This window comes from Watersipora subatra, chromosome 5 (assembly GCF_963576615.1).
Source record: "Watersipora subatra chromosome 5, tzWatSuba1.1, whole genome shotgun sequence".
Taxonomy (NCBI): Eukaryota; Metazoa; Bryozoa; class Gymnolaemata; order Cheilostomatida; family Watersiporidae; genus Watersipora; species Watersipora subatra.
The window spans coordinates 14820722-14848552 of NC_088712.1; the positions used below are offsets into that span (position 1 = coordinate 14820722).

The following is a 27831-nucleotide window of genomic DNA, read 5'->3' on the forward strand; positions in this document are numbered from 1 at the left end:
TTTTGTTTTTTTCAATGTTTTTAATTGAATATGCACCTACAATGTATATTTGAACCATGTATGCTAAAACCTGAATTCTCAACTTTAGCGTAAAATCATAGCACTTGTATTATTTGTGCTTACAAAATAAAACTAATAAAAGGCATCTTAATTTATTGATGAAATAAGCTCATGTTAAAAGAGACTCATTTATGAGTTTAGTTTGAAGTGTCATCAAAATGATCTTATTATTAGATATAAAGAATAAACTAAATACTCCTTAACATTTCTCATCAAAATTCAGGACATATTAACAAAAAATAGATACATATAAAAACTTTATATTGGTGGATTATGGTGAATCAACAAATGATACCAAATGGCCCTTGATTAGGAAATGAAGCAGAGCATTTTTTGCACCTAGTTTGTCTTAAAATAGGCAGTTTAGCTTGCTCGAAGATAAGAGAAACTGATGAAAAGTATGGCGATATCATTGGAGGTCTAAATTTGCCAGATAATTTTATTTTAAAACTTCTCTGGCCGACTACCTCACACAGTTGTTTTGGTATGATCAATAATTAGGCAAACACTAAAACACTATAAGCTATTTTATAACTCTTGTCAATATTTTTGTGTGATTGCTTTTGTGTTCTTTGATCATTTTTGTTTAATTCAGTTAGCTAAAATTTTTGTAATATTCTAAAAGGTAGAATACAATATAAATTTAATTAATGCTTTATTAATTAAATCAATAACACTCTTTCTCTCTCTTCCTCGTTGCTAATCTGCTTTTTGGTATGTACCTACTTTCAAACTTATCTACCTTAATCCATAAAAGTGTCCTCGAATCGCAAATCTTGTGCAGTAGTAATTTTTAATTCAATGTTATTGCCACTTTTGTTTCTTTATATATATTCTTGTGTCATCATGACACCTCTTACGTTCCTGTTATTTCTTATTTTTAAAAGTTGGGTGCATTATCTTTGTTTTGAGGGAAATCAATTCTGAAAGTGTTATACCAACCTTTAATGAGGAAAGTAGTCTTTTTTAGTTTTTGCTATTAATTGCAAACTAAGAATTACATGAAGTAATTTCCAATTTTGTATAACATTTGCTTGTGAAGCCTGCTGTTAGACCTATCCGAGTGGGTTCTGCAAATATAAATGCATTCCCCACTTTTCTATTGTAGCAAAAAAGGCAGAAACAGTCTCGCTATAATATTGATTGAATGGGCATCTCAAAACTAATGTTAGACAAAAAGATTTTTCTTATTAGTCAACACATACCATATTCAAAACTGCTTTGAACTACTACCATTCTTGTAAAGTCTGCTCCACACAGGCCTGTATTCCCTGGTTGCAAATAGGGGCAGCTAATGTTAGGCGACTAGTTATGAGCATCTGGGGGTTTGGAGGGGCGGTATCAGCCCCCTAAACAGGTTTCCTTTATGTAAGGCCTCAACCGGGCATGTCACGTAAAGTTTTAAAAGATTTTATCGGAAAGTATAAACAATTTTTTTATTATTTGAGATTTGTTTGTTTTAGGTGATGCGACTGCTTAGATGTTTTCAAAATAAAGTAGGTTAAACTTGACCGCAGTTGAAACGCTAAGAAAAAAAGACATCTTTTTTCTTTTGAGCGTTTCAACAAAGATCAATTTCGCCGATTTTATTTTTAGTTCATCCCAAGGTTCTTTACGCTTTCGTTGGGCCATTTCCAAATGGATGTTTGATAAAACTTGACCTTTTAACAAACCTTTATAAAATTTGTTAATAAAAATATTTTGCCAATCATGATAATAATGGCGTCCAAGAACTATTAAAAGTTAACGTTTATCTCTATGGCTTGGAATAAAGTGATATTCTACAGCGATAAAAACCGTTCCCGTAGCCGTTGGGCAAATAACTGTTCGAGTTAATGATGTTGAGGTCGAGTTATCTAAAGCAGCTTATCATTACGTGGGAACGGACCAAACAAATCAGTTCGAGTTAACCAAGTGTTCGTGATAAAATTTTACATTTTATCCTAGGGCGAGTTTTCCGAGTTTGACTATACTTAGCCACCGAAACTTCCTAAAAAGTTGGGGCGGCTCAGCCGGCCAGCCACCCCAGGGAATACGGGCCTGGCTCCACAGAAAATATTTAGATTGTTTGCAAACTAGTTGTATTTGAAGCAAGTGTAATTATATGTTCATACTATTATAGCCGATATATATTTTTGGAGAATTTTAAATGTTTGTGATGACTTTCAAGAACTACTATTTAAGGTGTACTCAACAATTTTTTATTTTAGCAGTTCAAGCTCGATTTTATTCTATTGCAACCCTCTGATGCCTATGAAGAAGAACTTACAAATACAGATGTGGTTCCTCTTGAAATTGAACACGGGGAAAGATTGGAAGAAGTCAACGATTTTCCAGGGTTTTTGACAGCAAAGGGATCACATGGTAATGCAAAAACTTATCCTTTTTCATATTTCACTCTGCCTGCTGATGATAATGAGTACTTGAAAATGCCTGATTCACTTGATTCAGTTGATAGAGCTTTTGTGAGGAAAATTGGCTCAATGATAGAACCAGGAGAGAAAAGCATTTTTAAAACCAAGAAACATCAAACTGGTAAATCAATTTGGTATACTGTTTAAATTTTTGGATCGCATTGTAAGCCAAGTTGATTTATCCCTAAACTGCTTCAGAATAGGTCGTTCTGTTGATAAAATGTAAAACAAGGTCATCCACTACAGGCAACGGCATAAAGAGACAGAGCAAGCATTATCATTTTTGGCAGCAGCATTTTTTATGAAGACTGCTGTTACAGACACATCTAATACATTTATAACATTCTACTTTACGCTTACACTATATACAAAGACTTAAGCCATCACTCTATCCTAACGACTTTATTTGCACCTAGTTTCTCTGTCACTATGGGTAAAAGATGTCATGAATGTCTGCAATCTATTTTGCATTGGTGTTTTATCATCTTAGCAGTTCATATTTTAGGAAATGACTGGTCTTACCGAAGTTATGCTATTTTCCCTGCGCTGCTTGCATTGATTGCATGCAATGAAGGCATCTCCAGACAGTTTTTGCTCTTTGGCAAACTCTGCAACATGCCAGTGGCAGTCTTTAAGGTATATCTCTTCAATATGTTTCATACTTTACTTTTGTGCCAAATTCATAGTAAATAGTAAATACCTTCCCTCATGATCTGATCGATCATAATAATCTGACATAATAATCTTTCTCTGACAGTCTAATAATCAAAGTAATGATGATATGATTTGGTTGCGTAAACATCAACTTTACTAGATATATCATGGACCTTTTCATTGGTGCTCCTACTATGGCTGTCTAGCTCAAAACTGAGAGGTTGTTTTCAGTGAGAGCTTCCAAACAATAATTGGAGGCTCGTCCGTCCGCTTTTATGTTTTATTTGAAGATACTGTGTAGTAGTCTAGTTGTAAAGATTCACTCGCTTGTTCATGCATGAATGCCTTTGTCTGTTGCCACAAGTTTAATCCTTTATGAAAGCTGTCAACTTGTGTATGTAAAGCCTGGTTCCCAGATACGCCGTCGCAAAACATTGGCCACGACACCACACGCTATTGCAATGAAATATGAACCTACAGGTCGGGTACCGCCGAGTACCACCGGTAGTTGCCGGCAGTCAATACAAAAGTTTAGGGTTGTTCAATTTTCGCAAAAAGTCGCAGGCCAAACCCTTTTGAAATGCACTGTACAAGTGAAGGTCACCATTATTGTGACGGCATCGCGAGCAAAAATTTTATGGTGATTAGATGATTGATGATTGATGATTAGAAATGCAGCTTTCTTTGTAAACATTAGCCACCGAACCTAGCGTCTCAAGCATTTTGCTAAGCACGTTACCGCCAAGGTCTGGCAATAGATATGGGAACCAGGCTTTAGCCTCCTCCTACAAGGTGCATGGATATGGTTTTAAATAATATTCTATAACCTGGCCAAATCAACGTTTGTCTTAAACAACCTTATTGCACTGTTGCTAAGCTATGTCTAAATCTATTCTCTACACATTGGTTTGCAATCATTCTCTTAGCAAATTTCACCTCAAAATAATTATTGTTGAATATTTTTCTATTAGGAACCGCCACAAGAAATGAACCGATTTTTTCCACAATAGGTGGTGTCTTGAATTCATTTCATGCACCATGGGTAAAGTTAAAACAAACTCTTTTATTAGCTTTGATTGAAGGCTTTATCATTAAGGTTCGGCTCTAAGGTTATATCTTTTTGTTGAGTTTCTCATTTGCCAAAATTTTTTGATTATGACCACTAAGCTTTTGTTGTACAGCATAGGCTTTTTATGATAGCGTATTGAATCTGACTACTTAGCTCAACAGTAATGACGATATCTGCACGATATCTTTGCATGTACATTCGATTATTTGGTCTCAAAATCTATCGAATATCGAAAAATATCGAGCATTGGAGTTGTCTTCTTTCGATGTATGTATATTGTTAAGCTTTAACATGAACGATATGAGATGATATTGGCTAATATCAGTTGAAAAAACAGGAGTTGTCACCTCGTTACAATAGAGAGAATAGACAACTCCATATTTGTAAATTAAAAAGCTGCTATTTCGATAAAATATCGGCTTCGATTTTCATATCGACTTGAAAACTGACCAAATATAAAATCATCCACTGAAATATATCGTCGTATCGAATTATATCGTGTTATCGTGCAGTACTAAACGAATCAACAAGAAAAACTTAATTTGACTCAACATTTATAACCGATTGTTAAGCAAGAACTATAATCCCAGTTGCATTCCTTGACATGTTCAACTTTGTTTAAATATGAGGCTCTATTGCCATAAATTTGAATCTTCTCCGCTCAGATGCATTCAACAAGTTTTGCCTTAACTTTTCTTTGCATACAGGTTCTTGTTAGTTTTCTTTTAGTTAGTTTTCTTTTAGAAATGATTGTTCAATTTTCAATTTACATGTAACACTGTTTGGCCAATGGCCTCTAGCTTTCCAATATTACTGATACCTCACCTTTTTATCTTCTATCAGCAAGTGTAATTTGCCTGCTACTTGTGTGTTTTGTGCTACATGTAGCATCACAAGTACATTATATATACTTCTAAACAATTTTAAAGCAATGGACCATTATCAGGTATAGTTTTCAATGTTTAACACTTTTTTGCTAAAGCAGGAAACTCTACCACTTTCAGTGCAAGTACTACATTATAAATCACTAAAGTTTATCCGTGTAAAAATAAATATTGTCATAATTTTTATAGCCTTTGTAGCTCTCACCATATTTATTTACTGTAAAACCCCTGTTTAAATTCCGTGGTCTTTGTATCTCTCATTGCATTTAATAACTGTAAAATCTGAATTTGATCGCCATGGTCCTTTCATCTTTCATCACATTTGCCTAATATAAAGCCTCTGTTTAGATGCCATGGTCATTGTATATCTAGTCACATTTACTTACTGTAAAACCACTATTTGAACACCATGATCCTTGTTTCTCTCATTACATTTACTTACTGTAAAACCTCTATTTAAAGGCTTTGCTACTCTATGTTTTAAACCTTGCTTGATAACGGTTTTTTGTTATTGGTAATCTTCAAACAGATACCGACATTGTATGTTTAAGAAGGCTCGTTAAAATTTTAATTTAATTTAAAAAATTAAAATTTAATTTTAAAAATTAAATTTAATTCTTAAACATACAATTCTTAAATGTTAAAATTTTAATGAAATAAACTTAACCCTTGTATGAGTGAAGCAGGTTAACCCTTAAGGGACATTAATCCTTTTGAATGCGACAGATCTGCAAACTCACCTCCAACATATCATAGATATATAAATAAATATACATTGGGAAGTTGACAAATATATTTACTAGTTAATATCCATTGCTCGCAATTAACCTGCATTGATTTTAAAGCCTGTGCCTTGCACTACAATTGTTTGAGCTTTCAATTTTTACTTCATTCCAAAGTTGGAAGAATATCTTTATGTTATAATTATATTAAAAAAAGTTGCATAAAAAATCATTGCACTCATTGTTATTTTTGCTTGCAGTTTGCAGTTTTACTAGCTTTTTATGTGCAAAAGAATAGGAGTTATGAGCATCAAACTATTGCAAGCTGACTGATATCCGCAAGGACGCTAGGAACAAAATGCTGTAAATATGCCAAAATTATAATTTATTTACTGATAATCTATCAAATTCTAACAATTTACATGTACATCCAAGAAATGTGACATAAACAAAGTATACTTATAATACATTTGGAAACAAAATTGACATTTTTGAAACAAAAATATTTGCATCGCTTGATTGTTGCTTTCCTTTGGGATGAGTTCATCTTCCTCAAACTGTTCAATGCTGCCCACAATGTCTTCCGTTTTCAACTCTTTTTATGCACTGCTGAAATATTCGGTATTATTGTTCAAACAACTTTTTTAGCAGAGCAGAGCTTTTATGTGTTGCTTTTTGCAAAACTAGTGACAACCTTTTAGCCGCAGGCGTACTAATCACAGCTTTTAGCCCAAGTCTATTAGTACATATTCCATTGTGAATGTAAACCATTTTTCACATACATCGAAATATCAAGACCTCACTAACTGAATAGCTACTATTAGCCTGATACCGCAATTAATTATTTTCAACCAAAACCACCAAAACAATTTGGAATTGGAAAACAAACTTCAATGCGAACAGAAAAAAAATGAAAGAAATAGTTGTTATTGATGCAATGGCTTTTTCAGCATTGCTTGGTACTAGTCAAGTCATTTCTTGTTTCAAGTATATTTCTTGTTTTAAAACTATCTTGTTCTTGAAAACTAGCTCTTTTAGCACCCACTTGCTGACTATTTAAAAATCAAAGAACTTCAGGTTAATTAATAAAAACGTGAGAATTTGGAAGAAAATAATGTATTTCAATCATTACTTCTTTAATAAAAAAATAGCATTTATGTAATTGCTCAGCAATCACTTTGAATGATTTATGCTTTAGCATTAAAAATAAAATAAATTTCACAAAAACTTCAGTTGTCCAGAAGTGTTGCCAAATGCTAGAATTTGTTTGCAATTAACATTTTTCATGCTCCTAAAGGTAGGTTGTAGCGCAACTAATCAGGGTGGAAATTTGTTATTTTCAGACAGCCCTTCCAGCTTTAAACCTCATTTTGGTTTTCATGGGGTTACAGATAGAAAGTTTTCACAGTCCTCAAGTTGCTCTACTGAAAAGGCCAGAAAGAATGGCACCGCTTGAGGTATGCAATCTCTAGATTATTTCCTCAAAAATTGGGATAAAAACATCTCCATATTTTTATCGATAAATTTTCTTTATTCATATTTTAAGTATACGACTTAGCATAATGCATTAATCTTGAGATTATCTAGATCAACATAACTTATTAAACGGCCCAACAATTTGAACAGTTTATAATTTATTCTTAGCTTATCGAAATCAGTCAGATGATGAAATGTTATGAAAAGGTAACCTCGCTAGCACACTTTGTATCATTTTAAATATATTTAAACAATTCTTCCCTAAATCTTTTTTGGCAATAAAATTTCTGAAATAAAAATAGTGATGGTAAGTGTAAAAATAAAAAAAAACAATAATATTTATAATAATAATATTGATGATAATGACAATTATACTGGAGTTGAGATGAATTAGCTTGTCTTTGTTTATGTGAGCTGCTAATAGAACTACTCTTAATAGATTATCACAAGGGTTAATGATCCCTTTTCAATGAAATTAAATTATGTAATAATTGAAGTGGTTATGTAACATAATTTAGCTGCAACTAAAATATTTAAACATAATCGGCTAGCTGCATAGCAAAGGCTGATTTTTCAGTGACATAAATAGTTTTAGCAGCTGACACCAGAATGGTGAGAGTAAAAACAAAAAAATCACAGTGTTATTCATAATCAATATGGATAATATTATCAGCAATGAGAATGGTAATAGTAACAGTTAAAAATCATGTACTATTATGGTGCTAATTATAGCAGTTACATCATTGATAATACTGGTAGTAATAAAACAATCTATAAAACATTAAATGAAACAGTAATAATAATAATGCTACTAAAAGGTCATGAACTCTGTACTGCCAACACTTCCTAATTACAAGTGAACAAAAAACTAACTCTAGTTCAAGTTTCCTCTTGAAGATACAATTATGAAGTAATTTAAAGGTTTTGAAAAGTGATGTGTAAATTCATAAATTTTGAATGGTTACTAATTTGCATTAACTGTCATTACATAAAATAGAGTGCACTGATAATATTATAACTTACCACTAAAAGCTTGACAAAATTAATCATTATGTTGAAATTAAGATGAGTTTTTTAAATGGCCTCCTCTTTTTACAAATTGTATTGAATTAGCTCAGTTGCAATTGCTTAGCTTAAACTTTACAAAATGCGTAATTATTAACACTGGGTGCTTTAACTGAAGCTTTCCAGTTAACTTATAAACTTGGCTAAAGAAGTATTGAAATTACTTGCATCGTGCTTGTTTTATGTTGTATCAAGTATTATATATAGCAATCCAAGTGAAACTTATCACTATATGTTATACATTTAATTATAAAAATACAAGCAAAGTGAAATAATAAACTATCAAGCCTTAAGTTGCATAACAGGTTAATCTTGCCAGACCAGTTAAAATGATCAGCATAAATCCTTTGTAAAATATTTGGTTTGTTAGCTCACATGCCACGATAAATCAGTTACACATCCATAAGTATATATTAATATATATAAATGAATATTTATAAAAACAAATAAATATTTTTAAATATATGCAGAAATATATATACATGAATAAATACTTGTGTACGTTATATAGATTATATACTAAAAGTATTTGGATCTTTAGATATATACCATACTTTTTCGGACTACTAGCAGGACTATAACTTTGGACTATAACTTTCTTCTGATGTTTTGAGCCATGCGGCTTATGTAAGGGTGCAGCTATTCTGTTGATTTTTCTTTCACCGCTAGGGCACATTAATCGGAAAATCCGCTTAGTACTCCTGTAGCAGTGAACAAAAAAATGAAACAAGGCCTAATGGTACTGTTCCGTTAGGCACTAAGTTAAAAGGTGTTGGTTGATAAAGAACAGTGCCTAACGGCACTTTGCCATTTTAACCAGCAAACTTGCGGCCATGTTCAAAGGCACCATCTTGTGTTCTGCAGCATATACAAAGGTGCGGGCTATGTATTTTTTTAATCTTTTTTTTAAACAGAGCTAATGTGGCTTATATAGGGGTGCGGTTTATAGTCCAAAATGTATGGTATTTAAAAATAAAAAAAATAGTATTTTTAGGTTTGCTAATGCAAAGGTTTCAGTCAAGAGTATTTGGACAGAAAATTGATTTGTATTTAATATATAACAATATTTGCCATTCTCACTTTCAAACTACATATCATGAGAAAAGTAAAAACAGCTGTGAATGTTATAAAACTTTGTCAAACAACTGTACCTTTCAAGGTAGTAGCCTGGAATATTTCCAATGGAAAATTCCACTAAGTTAGTGACTAAGGTTAGGCTTCCAATGACGGTAAGCCATGACTTTGAGTCTGCAATGTTGTCCAGCTCAGGTGTTCTAATAATAGCTGTAGCCGGAAAACCTACAGAATACCTACATATCCACAGAAGGACTTTGAGCGATATATATATATATATATATAGATATATATATATATATATATATATTTACTTGACTAAAATAATCCTTATGTTCAACTTACTTTGACCTTACATTGACCTCAATCTGACTGTTTTCCCATCTTTATTTAACCTTTGTCTGACCTTAGTTTTACCTTTGTCTGACTTCAGTTGAGTTTTTCTGTTTAGAATTGACTGCTTCTGCAGCTGACACCCTCTGATTACCTTATTTTATCAAGTCTTTTTGCATTCTCACAAAACTAACACTGTTGCTTGGCTTTTAGGTTCCGCCATTTTGCTTCCCTTCTGAGTGGCCATCAACTATTGTCAGCAATAAACCAGTTTGTAATATTTTCTTTGAAACTAGCAAGAAACAGTGTTCAACTTTTCTATCGAAGTCTGTTTTGGTGAAGGAACATGTAATCACTGATGTTATACTACAGGTAAACACAAAGTGTTGTCGATATATTACAAGATAAGATATTGTGGAGTAAAACTTAACATCAATCCTTCTATAGACGTTTTATTGTTTAGTTTTAGCAAAGGAAGTGTACCTCTTCAGTTATCAAGTTGCGTTTTCTGTGAGGAGTTTTTTTATTTTCCCTTTCCTTGTCAACGATAACAATTTAAAGGTGCTTGAAAGATTTCAACTTTGTCATCCGTCTACCGCTAAAAGACAAGCAGTTTTTCTTGTTTTGAGGGATTCCAAACTTTTCTTTTTTCCTAACAGTTAAATCAATTACCTTTTAAGTTTTGGACTAAGAAATACACATAAAAATAACACAAATGACATTAAATCAATAAAAAACTCTGCGTTTTAAATCAGATAAGACTAAAACTATGTTTTGCTTAGATTTAATTTATGAGTCAACATCTTTTTCAGAAACTCTATATTTATCATTAATATGATTATATTTCTATTTATGCTGACACAAAATTTAAATGACTAATTTGGTTGCTTCAAACCAAATCTCTAAAACAATGTCAGTAATGTAGTCGTAGTGTATAAAAACTATGCGTTATGAGTGATTGAGGTAATTATATATTTATGCAGGAATCTTAACTTAAAAAAAAATTTTAAATCCAAGGTATTGTTTCTTTTTCATGAGCCAGCTATTATTTGGGTACACATTTATCATAATAAGGCAATAATGCTGCAACAAATACATCAGATATTTAAAAAAAATCATGAAATCAATGGCATTTCAAAGCTTTCCAAATGCGCTCATCAAATGTTTCCATTGCGACAGTTCCACTTCTGAAATAATTTTTTTGTATGACTAAATATAAGTTGTAAAAGATTGTAAAAATATCTAGAAGTTTTTAAAGGCAAGAACTTTGTGATTCTTTGTAATTGCATTTTGGATACGTCAACCCTGTTTGCGAAATAATAAAAACAAGCGATTGCATGATGCAAGATTTTACCTGAATTTTAGATGTAGCGCTGATGTGCTTAAAAAGAAACACAAATGACACAACAATGGTAACCCAAAATAATTCCAAAACAGTAATCAAAGAAAATTTGTATACAAAAATGTTTGGTCAGTGTGAATACCATTTTTGGCAACAGATGCATTTAGTCTCAATTTCATTCATCCGATTTTATACCTTTACTGGTAAATCTTTGCATCATTAATACCTAACAGGGTTTTTACAAACTGCTAGAACTAGTACACTTCATTCAAGTAATAATATGTAGATATACATCTAAAGCTATACACATGTATATACCTAGACCAAAGAACCATTTATGTATATCATGGGTCATTAAAACGACGCAAACTCCTGCTTGCGGTGAGCTAAGTAGACAGCATGCTCAATCATTGAGGAAATCTCATTCATACCATATACAAGAGCAATTTAAGGGTAGATGATATTCTTGTCACCACTAATGGTCTTTTTAGTATTTCAATCCAAACTACCTATTAGCAAATTAAGCATTTTGCATCACTACGCCATGGATGCTATTCTTGGTATTAAAGAATGTATTTACCGTGAAGCATCTATTTGAGTGTAACCTTTATTTGAGTGCCACCTCTAATTGAACACTGCTATAAGAAAATAACTGAAGATAACAGTGTAACTCTTCCACTAAAGGCTACCTCAGTTTGACCTTCACATTGACATTATTTCATCTTTATTAACTCATGATAAAAGAGACCAGTAGAAAAATTTATAATAACGACCTTTAGTTATTTTGTTGTTATCGCAGTAGTTGCCATGGTTTTAGTAAAGGTGTGTCTAGAAAAATTGATTGGCAAAATCATCTGAACTACACTTAGGCTCAACATCGCTAAAGCCTAGCTCGTAACCGCTGTTTTCAGATACATCCATAATGTGGTTTACAATCTTACCTAAAGACTTCGAAGCAATTTGGTGAATGATGAGAATACATTTTAGCAACACCAGATGATGTAATGGTAGGCATTGTTAAATTGCATCTGAGGTAACTTTTAAAATCTATAGCTTGACCATTTTTTTTAAACTTTGAAATTGACCCATAAAAATAATTAATAAGTGTGTATGGCAAAAATGATTTAATCAAAGTAGTTTTTTGTTTAACTCGGTTTGATACTTTGGCACATATGAACAATTGGTTATTGAATATGATGATGCTGATTAAGTTATGTCACTCCATTCAAAAAGGGTTGCAAAATATGGGCAACATTAGCAGCGCTTCGCCAATAAAACTCTAAATTGGTCTCCTACAAATTCTGAAAAGTCAGTTGAAAAATGCCACGCCACTGTCTATTTGAACCTCACCTCTAACCAAAACAAATCATTCCATAAAATTTCAAATAGATTGTCCCTAATGCTGCTAGGATATGCAAGATGAGAAAATTGACACTCTAGCATATTTTGTGATTTTATGAAGTTGTTTATAAACTTTGTTTGGTTTGGTGGAAAGACTAGTAGTCAAAAACATCTGAAAACAACAAGATATAATTCAAATCTTAAAAAAAGCACTTGGTGTTAACAAAAATAACATATAGCCTTAAAATTTTTTTAGCAAATTTGAACGTTTCCAGTTATTGAGGTTTTTGTCACTGAACGTAGACATGCCCAGCCAAAATCACGGAGACATTAATTGCGCAACAATGCTTTTTAAAATACACAGAACTTTTGCTTGCAGGCTGCTAGGCAATAATAACACTAGACTTTTGATTGCTCACCCAGTAGAATTATCTCGATTGAAGCTTTTCTCTAATGAATGTCTATTTTTGCATATGTTGTAACAGTAAGATTTTAAGCTTTTTGATGACAGGTTTGCTGTTATTTAAAAAAGTGCAGGTAAGGTTTTTTCAACAGTCTGAAGCTGTTTGTAGGTAAAAACACTTTTCTAGGAAAAAAAGTTTTGATACATGATATGAAACACTCTCAACTTTAATATTTGAAAATAATTATGCTCTTTTATGAACTTTTTCTATTTTTGCCTTTGAGTAGAGAACAGCGCCTACATGTATATTAAATGTTTTAACAAATTTATTCATTAGTCACAATTCATAGCAAAAATAGGGTAAGTTCATTCAGTATCGTTTTAACTTTCACTATTTTGTGTACTCTGAAAATAGCTTTCAACAGACTTCAGGTAAACTTTTACCAATTAAATATGGTTCATCAGTTATTTCAATTTGAACAGGTTGGATTGTTTTGCTCTGACCTACATGTATGACCTCTGGCGTAGCCATTTTGACCATTTTCAATCTCCATTGAAACATCACACGACAACACAACGTGTGCACAACTCCAAATCTGCATTAACGAGCCCTGCCATGGCAAACTCATGGCGACTGGAAAACGAACATGTACAGGCAATCGGGTGCATTATTCATTGTTTCCATTGTGTGTATGATGCAAATTTGGAGTTGTGCGGTTGATGCAGATTTGGAGTTGTGCACACGTTGTGTTGTGGTGTGATGTTTCAATAGACATTCGCATGCTCGATATTGAAAACGCTCAGAACTATCACTGGTGCAAGAGGAGTAATAACTTATGAACTCCAAATTTCTAAACATATGTTGTGCTGACTTTTTTTATCCAGTACCCAGAGAAGATTTTTTCAGGTTCTCTTAGACACTTTTAGCACAAAATAATCTACATGTAAGGGAAAAAAGGTAGTTCAATGTTTTAATGTTTAATGCATGTTCAATTGGTTTTTTCTAGAAAAATTGCATTATAAAAAGATGCAGGTAAGATTTTCAGCCACATCATAATGTTCTAACTCTTTCTCTAACTCTTTCTCTAACTCTTAGAAAAAACTTTAGTTAGAAAAACAAGTTAGTTGGATATTAAGCTAAACACACTTTTGTTCTCAGTTTCTCTTTTGATTGACTTGATTCTGGGTTTCAAATCCATCTATACCTTTACCCAGCTGACTGTTTTCTTGGCTAGTGTTTTTTGTATGATAACTTGGTTCAAAGAGATTATGCAGTCGTTTATAGTATGTTGTAGTGCAAGTATACATGCATTATGTCTTTTGTGTTTTTTTTAGCTGATTGAAAGCTTAAAAAACTTCATTTAAAATCATCAGCTGATGACAAAATGCTTTTGCCACTTTTTATCAACTTGTATAGTGTCATTGAAGTTGTTTTTGAAAAGTTGTAAGCTTAGCCGAATTCTAATGCCCTTTCGACTTCTTAAGTGATATAAAAATGTCAAATATTATAGATCTGAATTGTTGTAAAAACTTCTACTTTTATCTAATGCAGTAAAACTATTTAATCAGTTTTTAGAATATTTGAAAAGCTTCTGATACCAGGTGCAGAGAGTATGGAAATTTGCTACCGAGAGTTCTATGATTAATGCAAACACCAAGTTGGTGATGCTGTAAATGTATGCCACTTTCTTTATGAGAATTTTATGCCTTTTCTTAAAAACTTAAAAACCGAAAAAGTGATGCCAGTTCAATAAGCTTTCTACATGCTTTCAAATTAATTTTGCTCTTTTTGAAACTAACAAGTAACAGGGACAGTTTCTAATGCAGGTGTGAACACTTTTTATGATTTTTCTGAACTTATATTTCTTTGCTAGCATTGCCACGAGTTAGATTTTAATGCTAGTAAACTAATGCTGCTACTAGACTTTCTGTAGCCAGTCAAACTATTGAACTACCTAATATAACAGTTTTGTAGCTAATCAAGCATAATAATTTATCATGGTTGGTGCCAGTTTTCAATGTTTTTTAAAAGCAACTACTGTATTCCTGGTTAGATTAGCCATAAAGGCTCATAATTTAGTTACAGTTCAGCAGGACATCTAAATAACGTAATAATTTGTTTATTGTTTTATGTGTCAACGGGAAATGATTGCTATGGGCACAATTAATAAAATGTAGCAGTGCACAGTATGAATAGAAAAACAGTAAAATCATTCTCTTCTGCTTTAAATTGTTCTCGAAATCTAAAGATAAGTATTTATTTCCATTAGCTGACCTTAATACTCTACAATGCTTTTATCTGAGCTATTTGTTACCATTGCCTCAGACCCTTTCCAGTTTTGCATTTGTTTTGACTTATGCTTTAGTGAAAGTATAGGCTTATACAACTACATAAATTAGCTAGATGAATGACTGGCATTTCCATGTTAATAAAAATACATTTTACAAACAGTTTCAGGCAATGCAGTGGTTATTGACTAATTTTCTTTTCCTAATGAGTTTTAGTAAGTTGAGCTAGATCGTTACACTAGCTATATTTATCTTATAAGCTAGTAAGTTATTCTATCATTATAAAAACTGTGATTATCATTCTGCTATGTATCATGTTCTTTAACTCAATAAATCATGATCTTTAAGTGCGCTAGTGGAAACCGACAGCGTATTTGGCAAGCACCCCATGCGTGCAAATTTTGATGTAATGTGTGTAATGAGTAAAACTACAACTATTCCATTGTATAGCAATGTAGCTTTTTGGCATAGTGGTTAGTATGCTTGTTGGTAGACCTAGAAATTCTAAGCTCAACTTCAGTGCAAAGCAGAATTTTAATTTCTATAGCTTTATCACGAATGACTGACCAACAAATGACAAAAATTGGGTTTATATGTATATTGTTTTGATATATGTTGCAAGTGGTATTATTTTGCAGAATTCCACAATGACCGCCCCAAAAGCAAATCTTTTTGGTGAACGCCATCATGTTTCATGGTTCGGACAGAAAGTTAAGCCTATCTTGGACTCTTTCAGCGGTAGAAAATCGACGAAAAAAGTGAGTAATTTTCTGTTATGGAGTTAACTTTTTGTTTTTAGTAAAGTATTTGACCAAAACTAAGAATAATTGAACTTTGTGAACTTCATTTAGATTTGACCAATAAATGAGCATATTTGTGAGCAATAAAGTATAAAAATATGCTACTTGTAATCAGTTGCTAAACTGTTTCAGAAACGCCCATGGCAGCAACATTCAGGCAGCAAAAATGACACTGATAGCACCGATCAAAATCAGAGTCAGCGTGACCCAAATGAGCCCGCAGAACAAGAACAGGATACCTCCGAAGAAAGTGGTGACACTCCTACAAGTTCACCATCTAATCACGTCGCTGGAACTACAGGTGGTAATGACGGTGATGATGGCGATGATCCCAGAAGAGGTAGAGATGATGACCGCTGTGAAAGCAACAAAACCAATGAACGAAATAGTCAAACAAATATCAATGTGCCGCTAATGAATTTAGAAGGCATGCCAACTGGAAATCACCATATTCGTAACAGGTTTGTTACCAAAAAACTGCAATGAATTTGATAGTTAACAGCAAGTGTGCAAAAATAAACATAGCAAATGATTTTATTTTGTGAATATTTATAATGTTTTGTGACTTTTAGTCAATTAAAAAATTGAGATAACTTGTCGATAAACAGAAACTTAAAACTTTAACAACATGTATTTTTTACTGGCAAACTAGTCAGCAAGAACATCTCTCCGGGGTTGAGGAAATTTAGTAATTATTGTTTGAGACGAGTTGAAAAGTATGCTGCAAAGGCTGGTTCACGCCATATTCTTTTATTTTGGAGCTGCAGCCATAATGCTTCTGTGATCTTCAATGATAACAATGTTTTCACTTTTAAAAACACATCCACTTTTGCACGGCAAGTTACTCTGTGATGTATGTGCTCACTTTTTTAAAAAAGATTTGCAAAAAGATCTCTTTATTTTTGTGACCTTGGATCAAAAGCTAGTCTTGCGGCAACTATTATAAATGGAATAAAATAAAACATGCAGTCCGTGGCTGCATATGTCTATTGTTAAAATTGTTCACATTGCGCAGGCTGTCGTCGAAGCTCAGAAAAATATCAGCAAAGTTTGACCGCTGCAAAAATTTTTGATGCATCCTCATCAAAAGTTCTCTATGCAAATGTGCAGAGAGAAACAGAAAAAAATGATATTATTTTATGAGAATATGTTTTGCGACTTTTAATCAAGTTACTATTTGAAATAACTTGGCAATAAACAGAACTTTGAAGTTTTTATCAAGGTTTAATTTCTTACTGCCAAAATAGTTGACAAGAACGTCTCTCAGGGTTCAAGTAAATTTGGTAATTACTGTTTGAAACAGGCTGGTTTATACTAAATTCCCTTAACTCGACGTTGATGCCACAGTACTTTTGTGATCATTGATGATGACAGTGTTTACACTTCCACAAACATATCCGTGTTTGCACAGCAATTTACTCTGTGATGTTGGGTTTTCATTTTCTTTATTAGCTTTTTGAAAAAGGATATCTTTATTTTTGACGGCTTGAATCAAATACTACGTAGTCTCACAGCGACTATCATAAACGAAAATAACAAAACACGCTATCTGCGACTACAAGTTACTATTGCCAAAATGATCCACATTGTACAGGCTGTCCTCGAAGCTCAGCAAAATATCAGCAGCGTTTGAAAGCTGCAAAATTTTTTGACGCATTGGCCTTTCTTCATTCATGTCATTGGTTTATGGTTCACATAATCGACGATGAAAACGGAAAGAAAAGTGCCGACATATGGCCGTATAGTGTGAACCAGCTTCAAGTCTCTAACCTTATTATAAATTTGTGATACCTTTTCCTTTTATCATAAAACTATATTAGCATGAAAACGATTTGATTAAAAACATATTTTGAATTGAGAATTGGTTATTAAAAGATTATTTAATACAAAACCGCTTTTTCAGCATTTTCCAAGTTGCAGTTAAAATCATTATAAATTGTTTATTGGTTACCTGAACAATACTGAATTTTGATTAAAGCTGCTATGACCAACATTGATGTTTAGCTAATATTATTGTAAATCAACTGCCTCAAAACTTTTGAGACCACTCTTTCTATAAATATATCATTTCGTAACTCCCTTTTTGTTTTCGGAGAAAAGAAGAATCAAGACCAAACAGTGGGGATATGACTTGAGGCATCATTTCTCCTTAATAGAGAAGAATTTGCGTAAAAAAATGTAATCGACTTTATCGAATATAATTGGTATTTTCTAGCATTTGTAATTGCTTGCGATGTTTGAGGGGAACTGACTGTCAGGATGTTTCTAGATTAAAATTGACAATTCTTGATTGCGGTCAAAATGCCCAGATGAATGATACCTGTGAAATGACATAATTAGCTGTTATTGTCATCATTGATATCACGTCATTATATTATGCGTCGTCATGCTGCCTGCGATTGAGCAACTAGAGACATCATAATTGCCCTTTCAGTTGACTTGAGCATTTTGAACCCATTTGTGTTTTGTAGACTTTAATCTTAAACCATTCTGGCGACACGATCTGAAGGATAGCTGAATTATGACTTTGACTGAGTAATGTCGTTGGTTGCATCACTGTAAATAGAGCCATATAAAGTTTGCATAAATACCCTCAAATATAAAGATAAGTTATGTTGCTACTTGTACTGAAAGAAACTTAATGGTTCTTTGCAAATTATTATCATCTTTTCTGTGGCACAAAAATAATAATCCGAAAAAATCAATTGTTTTGTACAAAACTTTTACAAATTTGTTCTCAATGTTTATTTTAATAAAAGCTATGTCTGTCAGTCTGTCTGTCAGTGTGTCACCAGTTTGTTCAAAACCAGGTTTAAAGGTTGGAGTAGAAGCTTGCTTACTACCGAACTTAAACTAAAGACATTAAGCTTGCTGATTTGACACTTCCACACCTGCAATAATCAACCACCTTTAGTACAATTACCCATGTAGTTACTATCTGGACTTTATGGACACACCTGGTAATCTCCAACCACACGCTAGACTCTAATGTTTTTTATATTTTAAAACGTAACTAAACAGCAAACATGGTGCCTCATGGTGTGTATGACTCATTAAAGTTAATAAACAGAACAAATAGTGAAATCTTTATTGTCAATCAATTTTGACTTGTAACACAAGTCAAAATTTAAAAATACTGTAGCAAATACTTGAGTTAGACTTGATTTACTATTACTTTGTCTAGCAAACCTCTGGTCTTAAGAGAAAGGCTTGCTACAGATTTAAAAAAAAACATATTGCGTAGTATATAGGCTTTCTTATAGGGAGCAAGTATTTTGTGGTATATGACCAGCTACCCTATTATTAACTGAACTTAACTATAACTGAGCATATGTTAGAGAATTTGCATATCGGTAAAGTTAAGACGGCAGCAGTGATTAAATTTTCTGCTTCGTCATGTTTTTTAGAAAACACTATAGGTCAAAATGCTGTTAAATCATTGAGAAACAACTATTTGTAAAACAATGACAGATAACATTAAAATTTTATCAGCAAATTTGTTACATTTTGTTACATTTCAAAAATTCATTTCCCAGCAATTAGAAGAAGGTAAATCACCAATAATAAATTATGATTAACAACTATGTACAAAATAATTTGACATTTACAAAGAGTTTATTGTTATGTCTTTTAGTATATCTTACACTTTAAGTTCAAATAGGAAATAGGAACCACTGCTAAAATATAGCGCTTTAAAATACTTCAATTTCACAGGATAGAACTTCCAATCAATGGTGAACGCGCAAATGAGCAAATTTCATTACCACATGGTGAAGAAGAGCATGCTGCCGAGAGGCATGACAATGACATTGGCGCAGAAGGTCATGATGATGATGTTTCTGAAGGGACTCGTGATAATGCTTTTGGGACCGAAGAATATAACGACAACGCGGAAGAACATCTTAACCAAGCAAGAAACATTGGGAATAAAAGTGCTTTTAATCCTTTTCCAGTGAATGGCTTTGGTGTTCAAGAACGAGGCTTGGACACGGACAATCAATATTTCGTTGATGATGAAGTCCGGGAAAATCGACCGATTAGACCAAAATTGTGAGTTAGATATAATCATGTTTACAACGGTTTCAACACTCCCTCCTATCAATATGTTATCATGATTTAATTGGAACCGTGCTGGTTGTTAGAACCAGTGACAATTCACCTGTATTTTTATTTTAGACAGAGCCCTCATGACGATGATTGACGCTGCTTCAGCTTAATTAATACCTCTTCAGCTTTTTGACAACCCTAGCATATTGATCTAAGCACAACTACACAATAATTCGCTCCATATGCTCACCACGATAACGGACTTTGGTATTTCACAGTTTCATGATATCTTTCCTTCATCATGGAGTGCAAATTAAATTATGGAGTAGATTCCTCACATAATCATTTATGAGCACGGCGTGTGGTAAATCAATTAATTAAAATTACTGTGTTTTTTAATTAGCTAAATTTGTTTATTTAAATGACATACTTTGTTATTCTTTAGTTTCAAAATATTATTTGTATAAATTGGAATGCCTATTGAAATATTATAAATGTAGCATCTTGATAAAAAAATTTATTTTTCAGTTTTACATATATATTCAAGAATGAATAACTCCAACAATTCTCTACAAAACTTAATAAATATAGTCATTTGCTTGCAACACTAACACATAGCAATTTGATGAACTGTTGCTCCAACCTTTGACATATGAATGAAATGGAAGGTCCCTGGTGTTTTTTTAAAGGCAAACCTTATTTTTAAATGTCTACAGTTTTGAAACGATGTAAAGGAATGATGCTGCAACATTGCAAGATTTTTAGTAGTGATTTGTACAAGTGTTACGTAACTAAATGTGTATATTAGCAAGCTTCAACTTGTACATTGAGCTGGACGGGCTTTAATGTTCAGTTGATTCATACCTACTAGCAGGTGTTTAGTCATATTCTCTTTGCATACATCTAATAGCTCAAGATCTGTATGAAATATCTGTTTTATATGTGGTTAAATGGCGAGCATCGGCAAAGCCCTGTGCGTGCTTGTAAACTTTAGTTACATGATATGCGCCACCAATAAAGATAGACAGTAGAGGATAATGTCAAAGCTTAATAGAACAACTATTAACACTCACTAAAAACTTTTACAAGACTTTAAAACTTTAAGACTTTTAAACTTTTATTAGCCTGTCTTGACAACCTGTTGTTTTTTGCAGAGTTGTCCTCCGTCAAGCGGGCGAGCAACAACAGCTTGTCACAAGACGTACTGCACTTGATGCATCAGCTGCACTTATAGGGAGTTGTACTCTTCTGTCTACGCGGCTTGGTTGCGATGTTATATCGGCCACTCCATTGGTAATCATAACGGATTTCACGCAAAAATGTATGTAGAAAAAAAACAGACCAGTCTCTGTGATAAACTTTGGTAGAAATTAAGAATAAAATAAATTGAAAATAAAATCAATAAGAGCAAATAAAACTGACTGATACAAAAATAGAAATAAAACTGACCGATCGCACAAATAACGACATGTTTAGTCGCTGTTGTTGTCTAAGTTTTCAAATTCTACTAAAATTTACTGCAGAGACGGGTCGCTAGTTAAACGTTCTTATCTCAAACTTTCTACATAAATCTTTGCGCAAAATCTGTTATGATTACCAATGGAGCGACCGACATAACATCGCAACCAAGCCACATAGACGGAAGAGTACAACTCCCTATAAGTGCAGCTGATGCATCAGGTGCAGAACGTCTTGTGACAAGCTGTTGTTGCTCGCCCGCTCGACGGGGACAACTCCACAAAAATGACAGTTTGTCAAGACAGGCTAATATTCTATATGCAGAGCTCATACAATCAAAAATGTGATCACTAATTCTTTTGCACCAAATTGCATTACCCATCATTTTTTTTGACGTCATCAAGCCGTTTGCACATGCGCTCGATTACAAAAAAGCCGGCATGTTTTTAGAAAACGATCTTTATTTTTATTTAGTAGTGTCTTTTGGTTTGGTTTTAATATTATGATATAAAATTGCAAACAAGAGCATCATTTTCCAGAACTCATTGCTAAAGCTTTGTGCTTTTAGCAATAAAAATAGTCTACAAAGATGGCCAACAATGATAAAATGACAACATGAAAAATAGAAGGATTGTTGGATCTCTCATCCTTACAAAGATGTAAAATTGAAGGCATTGAGAGTTGCATTATTTTTGGAGAGTGCTGACAACTACTTACATTGTAATGTGATCATGTGGCTTGAATATGAGTGTGCCAACAGAGCCCATAGTACAGGGTTTCTAAACATTTCCACTATTCCATTGCATGAAGAGCTACAATATTTTTTTATTAAGTTCTGATAACTGCTTAACAAATTATGCTCATGGTGCATTTTGCTAATGAGTTTGCTCCATATAATAAATGATTACATTATACTTAAATAGATTTTACCTTATGTTAACAATAGCTTTTTAAAACCCAAACAACTTAAATACATGTGTCATTGCATATAGATCATTTGACTAGAGATCTGTATAATAAAAAGTTTTTCCACAATAATGTTAATGATAAACTTAACATTTACAAAAAATTGAAAGCACTATGCTTATAAGTTACCGGTATAAAATAAAATTTGATTTAACAAATGCAGATAAGTTTTAAAAAATGCCCACTATTTTACATACATGCTGGAACACTATAATAAAAGTTCGAATGAAATAAGTATCGTTTAAAAATAGAGTGGATACACACATCGATTCTTGATACAAACACTCTCCACAAAAATATTTGTTATTGTGAAGGAAGCCGACCAACTGATATCTCTGCTGAACAAAAACCGCCCAACCAACCTCAGCGCTATGTGAATAGCTTGGCCCTGCTGGGATTTCAAAAAGACCCAGCAGCCAGTTTAAAAAGAAGGAATATCGACATGGCTAGAAGACTGACTATCTGAACTTTGACCGTCCCAGGATAGAATGGCTAACGTCTGGGAAGAAATAGGCCTGTGAAACAGTGAGGCTAAACTATAATAAAGCCAAAACCCAGAAATTCATGGCATAGCAAAGAACCAAAAGGAAAAATTGTAGTTTTTTATTGCGCGGTCTAAGTTGTATGATTACATTTGTTAAAACATATTACCTTATTAGTCTAACAAGAGGCAGTTTGTAAGAGGTGAAGCACAACATTTCTGTGAATAGCTTAGACTAAAATGACAACAGTTAACTTTAGGTTTGCAAAGTTGTTATTTAAAACAATTAAAATAAATGTGAATTTTCATTTACTAAGTAACATAAAGAATGAACTATATATGGCTATTCGTTAAAAGTTTACTTGCGACGAAATTTATGTTACAGTTATTTGGTATCAAAAGTTTCACAATGTCTTACTCTACTGTGTTGTAGATGCAAAATATGTGGAAATGTGATAACAAGATATTAATAACTCAAAACAAACAGTTGATTGCAGCCACAATGAAAACGGCGTAGTATAGAATCCCTCTGCAAAACGGCTCAAATTGACGTAAGTTGAACACGATGCATTTCTGTTTACACCTAAATGCAACCTAGTTCGTCAAGATATTTGCACAAATATACTTCAAGCATTTAATAAAACTATTTCTATTGTCCTTACATGTCTGTTTACTATCATCATTGTAATGCTGTTGCTTTAAGCACTGATATCTCAAACCTAACATACAAATTAGTTTAGTTTTTTTTAATCTTAGCTTAAAAGAGTGCGTATCATCATCTGATAAACATGAAAGACATGTTGGTCAGTTGTAGTAGTCGAAAAATGCTGCAAAAAATTGGTTGCACCATTTGACAGGAAGTACGGGTCATATGGTCAGATTATGACTAGATGATTATATCGAGGGGGGGGGAACTGTATAGTAGTGAGCATCTACATTTGTTAGGGGCTTTCCGGTAGAACCCTCAAAGTGCCTGTCATAAACTAGTGCTACGAGATGTTTTATATTGAGCCTTTTATTGGCGTTTTATTTCACATAATAAAATCCTGTGTCAAAACAATAACCACGTCGATTTGAGTATGCCATCAAAATAAAAGGATTCCAACCTATGGTGTTTTTGTGATGGCTGCAATTAACTGTTCATTTTTTAAGCTTTTAGGACCTTTTAATTACATTTACTTATATTTTACACCTACAAAACAGCAGGGTATGACACAGTAAACCTTTTGATACCAAATAACTGTAATATGAATTTTGTTGCGAGTCAACCTTAAGTTATTATGCTCATCATGATAATATGCATAGATCTGTAAATTTAACCTAATAATACTGATGATAATAAAAGAGTACAAAAGGTCATTGAAAGGAATAACTTATAATATGCTGCTATTTTATCTACTGAAAAAGATGGATAGACCAGCAGTAGACGCTTGAATGCATTTCATTGCTAGACATTTGAAGTTACCCGCATTAGGTTTTCAAGCATAAGCAACGAATGATAAGGGTTGCCAATCAACGGTAATTTCCATGATGTATATTGACAATGGTTTACAGGTCAGTTTCATTTTATTTCACGTCAAGAGCACACGTAAGTGCCGTGTTAACTTCTTTTAAAAATATTTTAAATACTAAAAGTTATAATAAAATAGTTACTAGTAATAAAAAGCCTAGCCAAAGCTCTTATTGAACAATGTTGTATCAATATTGCAACCACTCTTTTTGTTGAATAACGCTTCATTCAATTTGTTCAATTTTTGCCGTACAAATGCATAACCTTTATGTGTCAAAGTAGCACTTTAACAACCATGAACAAAAACTTATGCCTAGCTTCTAAGCGTTATTCATACATTAAACAAAGCTTATTGGTATTGATGTGTGAGACAATGGCTGCTCGCCTAGTTTATCTTCTAGCTCACAATCCAAATTACTTTACATGGCTATTTAGAAAAGCCAAACAATTCATTTCTATGCGCTGTTGATGACAAGTTATGCGAGTTTGTTCCTCCTTAAAACTTTCCTTACTGTTATGCAACTTCTAAATGATCAATTGCATAAATATGCCGAATGTATTTTAGCACTATATGCCATTCGGCTAAATTCATGTTTAAAATTACATTAATATGAGCAGGGCTAACAGGCCCTGGACTTGAAAATCTCACAGAACAAAGCAGTTACATGGATAAAAGTAATACTCACTATTAACACCTTAGTATTCTACTACCTTATATTGCTACTGTAAAACTTGATTTATAGACTCATCTATGGAACACAGGCTAACTCATGATTTAGCCTTTTGTTGCTGACTTTCTTATCATGCCATTAACATATCATTTTACCTCAACTATTAGAGGCTAGTAATCAAAAGAAACGGTGACTCACGCGACCAGGAAAAGATTTCGAACAAAGAACAGTCAAAACATATGAAGGCGTGAAATAGTTTAGAATCTATATTGTGTAATAACTTCAGCTAACAAACTTTTGTCTTATCATCTTATTTACAACGAGGTGAGCTAGTGAAGTGGCGGTAGTTTCATGCGTCTGACAGAGATAGCCTTTTTGCCGTAATGATCTACACTAATGGTTTTGGTGGGACTAATAAACAATGCTTTCATGATTTCAATACTAGCTCGCGTATAAAAAGACTGCTGGGCATTGAGACAAAGAAAACAACTCAATTTTAGTATCATGTCAATAAGGAAGTTTTTATTAGAAGTGTAATTTATTACAAAACATACTACCTTTATTTTTTTGCAATGCATAATGATTTGGCTAGACTATTTTCCTAGCTTTGTGTTTCAAGTTTAGGTATATACTATAATCTTACACTGAATATAAACTGAAAGAAAGTTTTTGTAAACAATGAAAAAATATCCGTATTTTTCTATCATTTGAGATTTGTTTTGATGTATGAGTTGTTTCGACTACAAGGTTGTTTCAAGACTAAAACTAGTAAATCTCGAACTCAGATGAAATGTTCAGACTAAAAGTAAGTCTCGCAAAATCGCAAAAGTAGTCATGTTTCCTGTTTTTCTCATTTATTATGACATTGGCTATTACGATTAAGTCACAGTGTTATGAGTCGCTATTGATAATATTATATTGTTGTGGAATCTGATCCACTGAAAGCTGAGCCTAGGGCTGAGCTAAGCCAAGCTCGGCTGTGACCAGTCAGGCAGAATAACAAGGTCACAGTTTAGCCAAGCCAAGCCAAAGCCGAGGCCGAGGCCGAAGCCCGAGTCGAGGCCAAAGCCGAAGCCCAAGTCAAGGCCGGGCTGAGACTGAGTCGAGCCATGGCTGAGCCGGGCCGAGACCGAGTCGATCCATGGCCGAGCCGGGCCGAGACCGAGTCGAGCCATGGCCGAGTCGGGCCGAGACCGTGTCGAGCCATGGCCGAGTCGGGCCGAGACCGAGTCGAGCCATGGCCGAGTCGGACCGAGACGAGCCATGGCCGAGTTGAGCCATGGCCGAGTCGGGCCGAGACCGAGTCAAGCCGAGACCGAGTGGAGCCATGGCCGAGTCGAGCCACGGCCGAGTCGAGCCACGGCCGATTCGAGCCACGGCCGAATCGAGCCACGGCCGAGTCGAGCCACGGCCGAGTCGAGCCACGGCCGAGTCGAGCCACGGCTGAGTCGGGCCACGGCCGGGTCGAGCCACGGCCGAGCTGTGACCGAGTCGAGCCATGGCCGAGTCGGGCCGAGACCGAGTCGAGCCATGGCCGAGTCGAGCCAAGGCCGAGTCGAGCCACGGCCGAGTCGAGCCATGGTCGAGTCGAACCCCGGCTGAGTCGAGCCATGGCCGAGTCGAGCCACGGTCGAGTCGAGCCACGGCCGAGTCGAGCATTGGCCAAGTTGAGCTATGGCCGAGTCGAGCCAAGTAGAACAGAGGCAGAGCTTACCAGCTATAAAGCTCAAACATTTTTGTATAAGGGCAGAGCTTTTCTGGGCCTGTTCATTGCCTGTAACTTGAGCATTCCTGTACAATTTATGAACTAACCAGAAAATATATGTATAAACTCATGCACCAAATCTTGTACTAGTGGAGGAAAGTGAAGGTTGCACAAAACCTTTACAATATTTCGTGTTTGCTGTTGATTGCGAAAATATAAGTTTAAATATGCCTTTAGGTACATTCATATAAATTATTCAAATAAGTTAAATATCGGTTAGGTTAGTTAGAATTTGCCCAAATTTTCCATTTAAATGTTGTGTATATACATGTATTTATTTTAAGTATCAGAGTCGTTGAAACCATATAGCTATTGATTACCTTTAAGCTGCATGCATTACTACTGATATCATTTTGAAGATGTCTAGGCACATCTTTTTTTTTTAAGTTTTTTAAACACAATGAATTATTGTTGATTTTAGTTTTAAAACAACAAATATTCCCAAAAATCCATCAGAATTACAAATTATAGAATAATGCCAATATTTTTTGGTTTAATTTACCTAAATGTTTGAGAAAGTTTAATTTAATTTTGTTATGAAAAATTCAGACAATCTTTAGATTTTTCTTAAAGCGCCACAAGCTCTTGTTCATAGGTTCTTTCAATCCTTATGCAAAACTAGTCAAGTAACAATTTACGCCACTCATTCCAAAAATAGCTGAAAATAAATCACTTCTAACTTGGGCGCCAGTCGTGTTTGTCCCATTTTGTCAGAAGCCTAGAAGTCAAGGATCGAGGTCCACTATCGACTGAGTTTTATCTAGTCGTTGTTAGGAACTCAAAACTGAAACAATACATAATGAATTTTCTTATTTTAGCCGTTAATCATGATATATTAAAAACTAGTTAATTAAGCTTTTACCATAAAACTGCTGCAAACAATGTGAAAATAAAACACACACTAAATGACACATGCACATTGATATGTACTCAATGATGCCCAGATGTAAAATGTGTTATGGTTGAATTAGCTTTTTGCTTAAATATCATTGTAAGCATTAACAAGC

At 33.8% G+C, this 27831-nt stretch overlaps 1 protein-coding gene across 1 annotated transcript in view; it reads left to right on the forward strand.

The window, feature by feature from the left end:
* Nucleotides 1–20545, forward strand: part of LOC137396511 (uncharacterized) — a 34819-nt gene extending 14274 nt beyond the window's left edge. Inside the window, exons 6-13 of the mRNA XM_068082817.1 lie at nucleotides 2271–2424; nucleotides 2980–3110; nucleotides 7147–7260; nucleotides 9965–10123; nucleotides 15765–15884; nucleotides 16059–16387; nucleotides 19641–19976; nucleotides 20103–20545. Of these exons, the coding sequence (XP_067938918.1) occupies nucleotides 2271–2424; nucleotides 2980–3110; nucleotides 7147–7260; nucleotides 9965–10123; nucleotides 15765–15884; nucleotides 16059–16387; nucleotides 19641–19976; nucleotides 20103–20127 (1368 nt within the window). The 3' untranslated portion in view covers nucleotides 20128–20545. The remainder of the gene's footprint in view (nucleotides 1–2270; nucleotides 2425–2979; nucleotides 3111–7146; nucleotides 7261–9964; nucleotides 10124–15764; nucleotides 15885–16058; nucleotides 16388–19640; nucleotides 19977–20102) is intronic.
* The last annotated feature ends 7286 nt before the right edge of the window (nucleotides 20546–27831 follow it).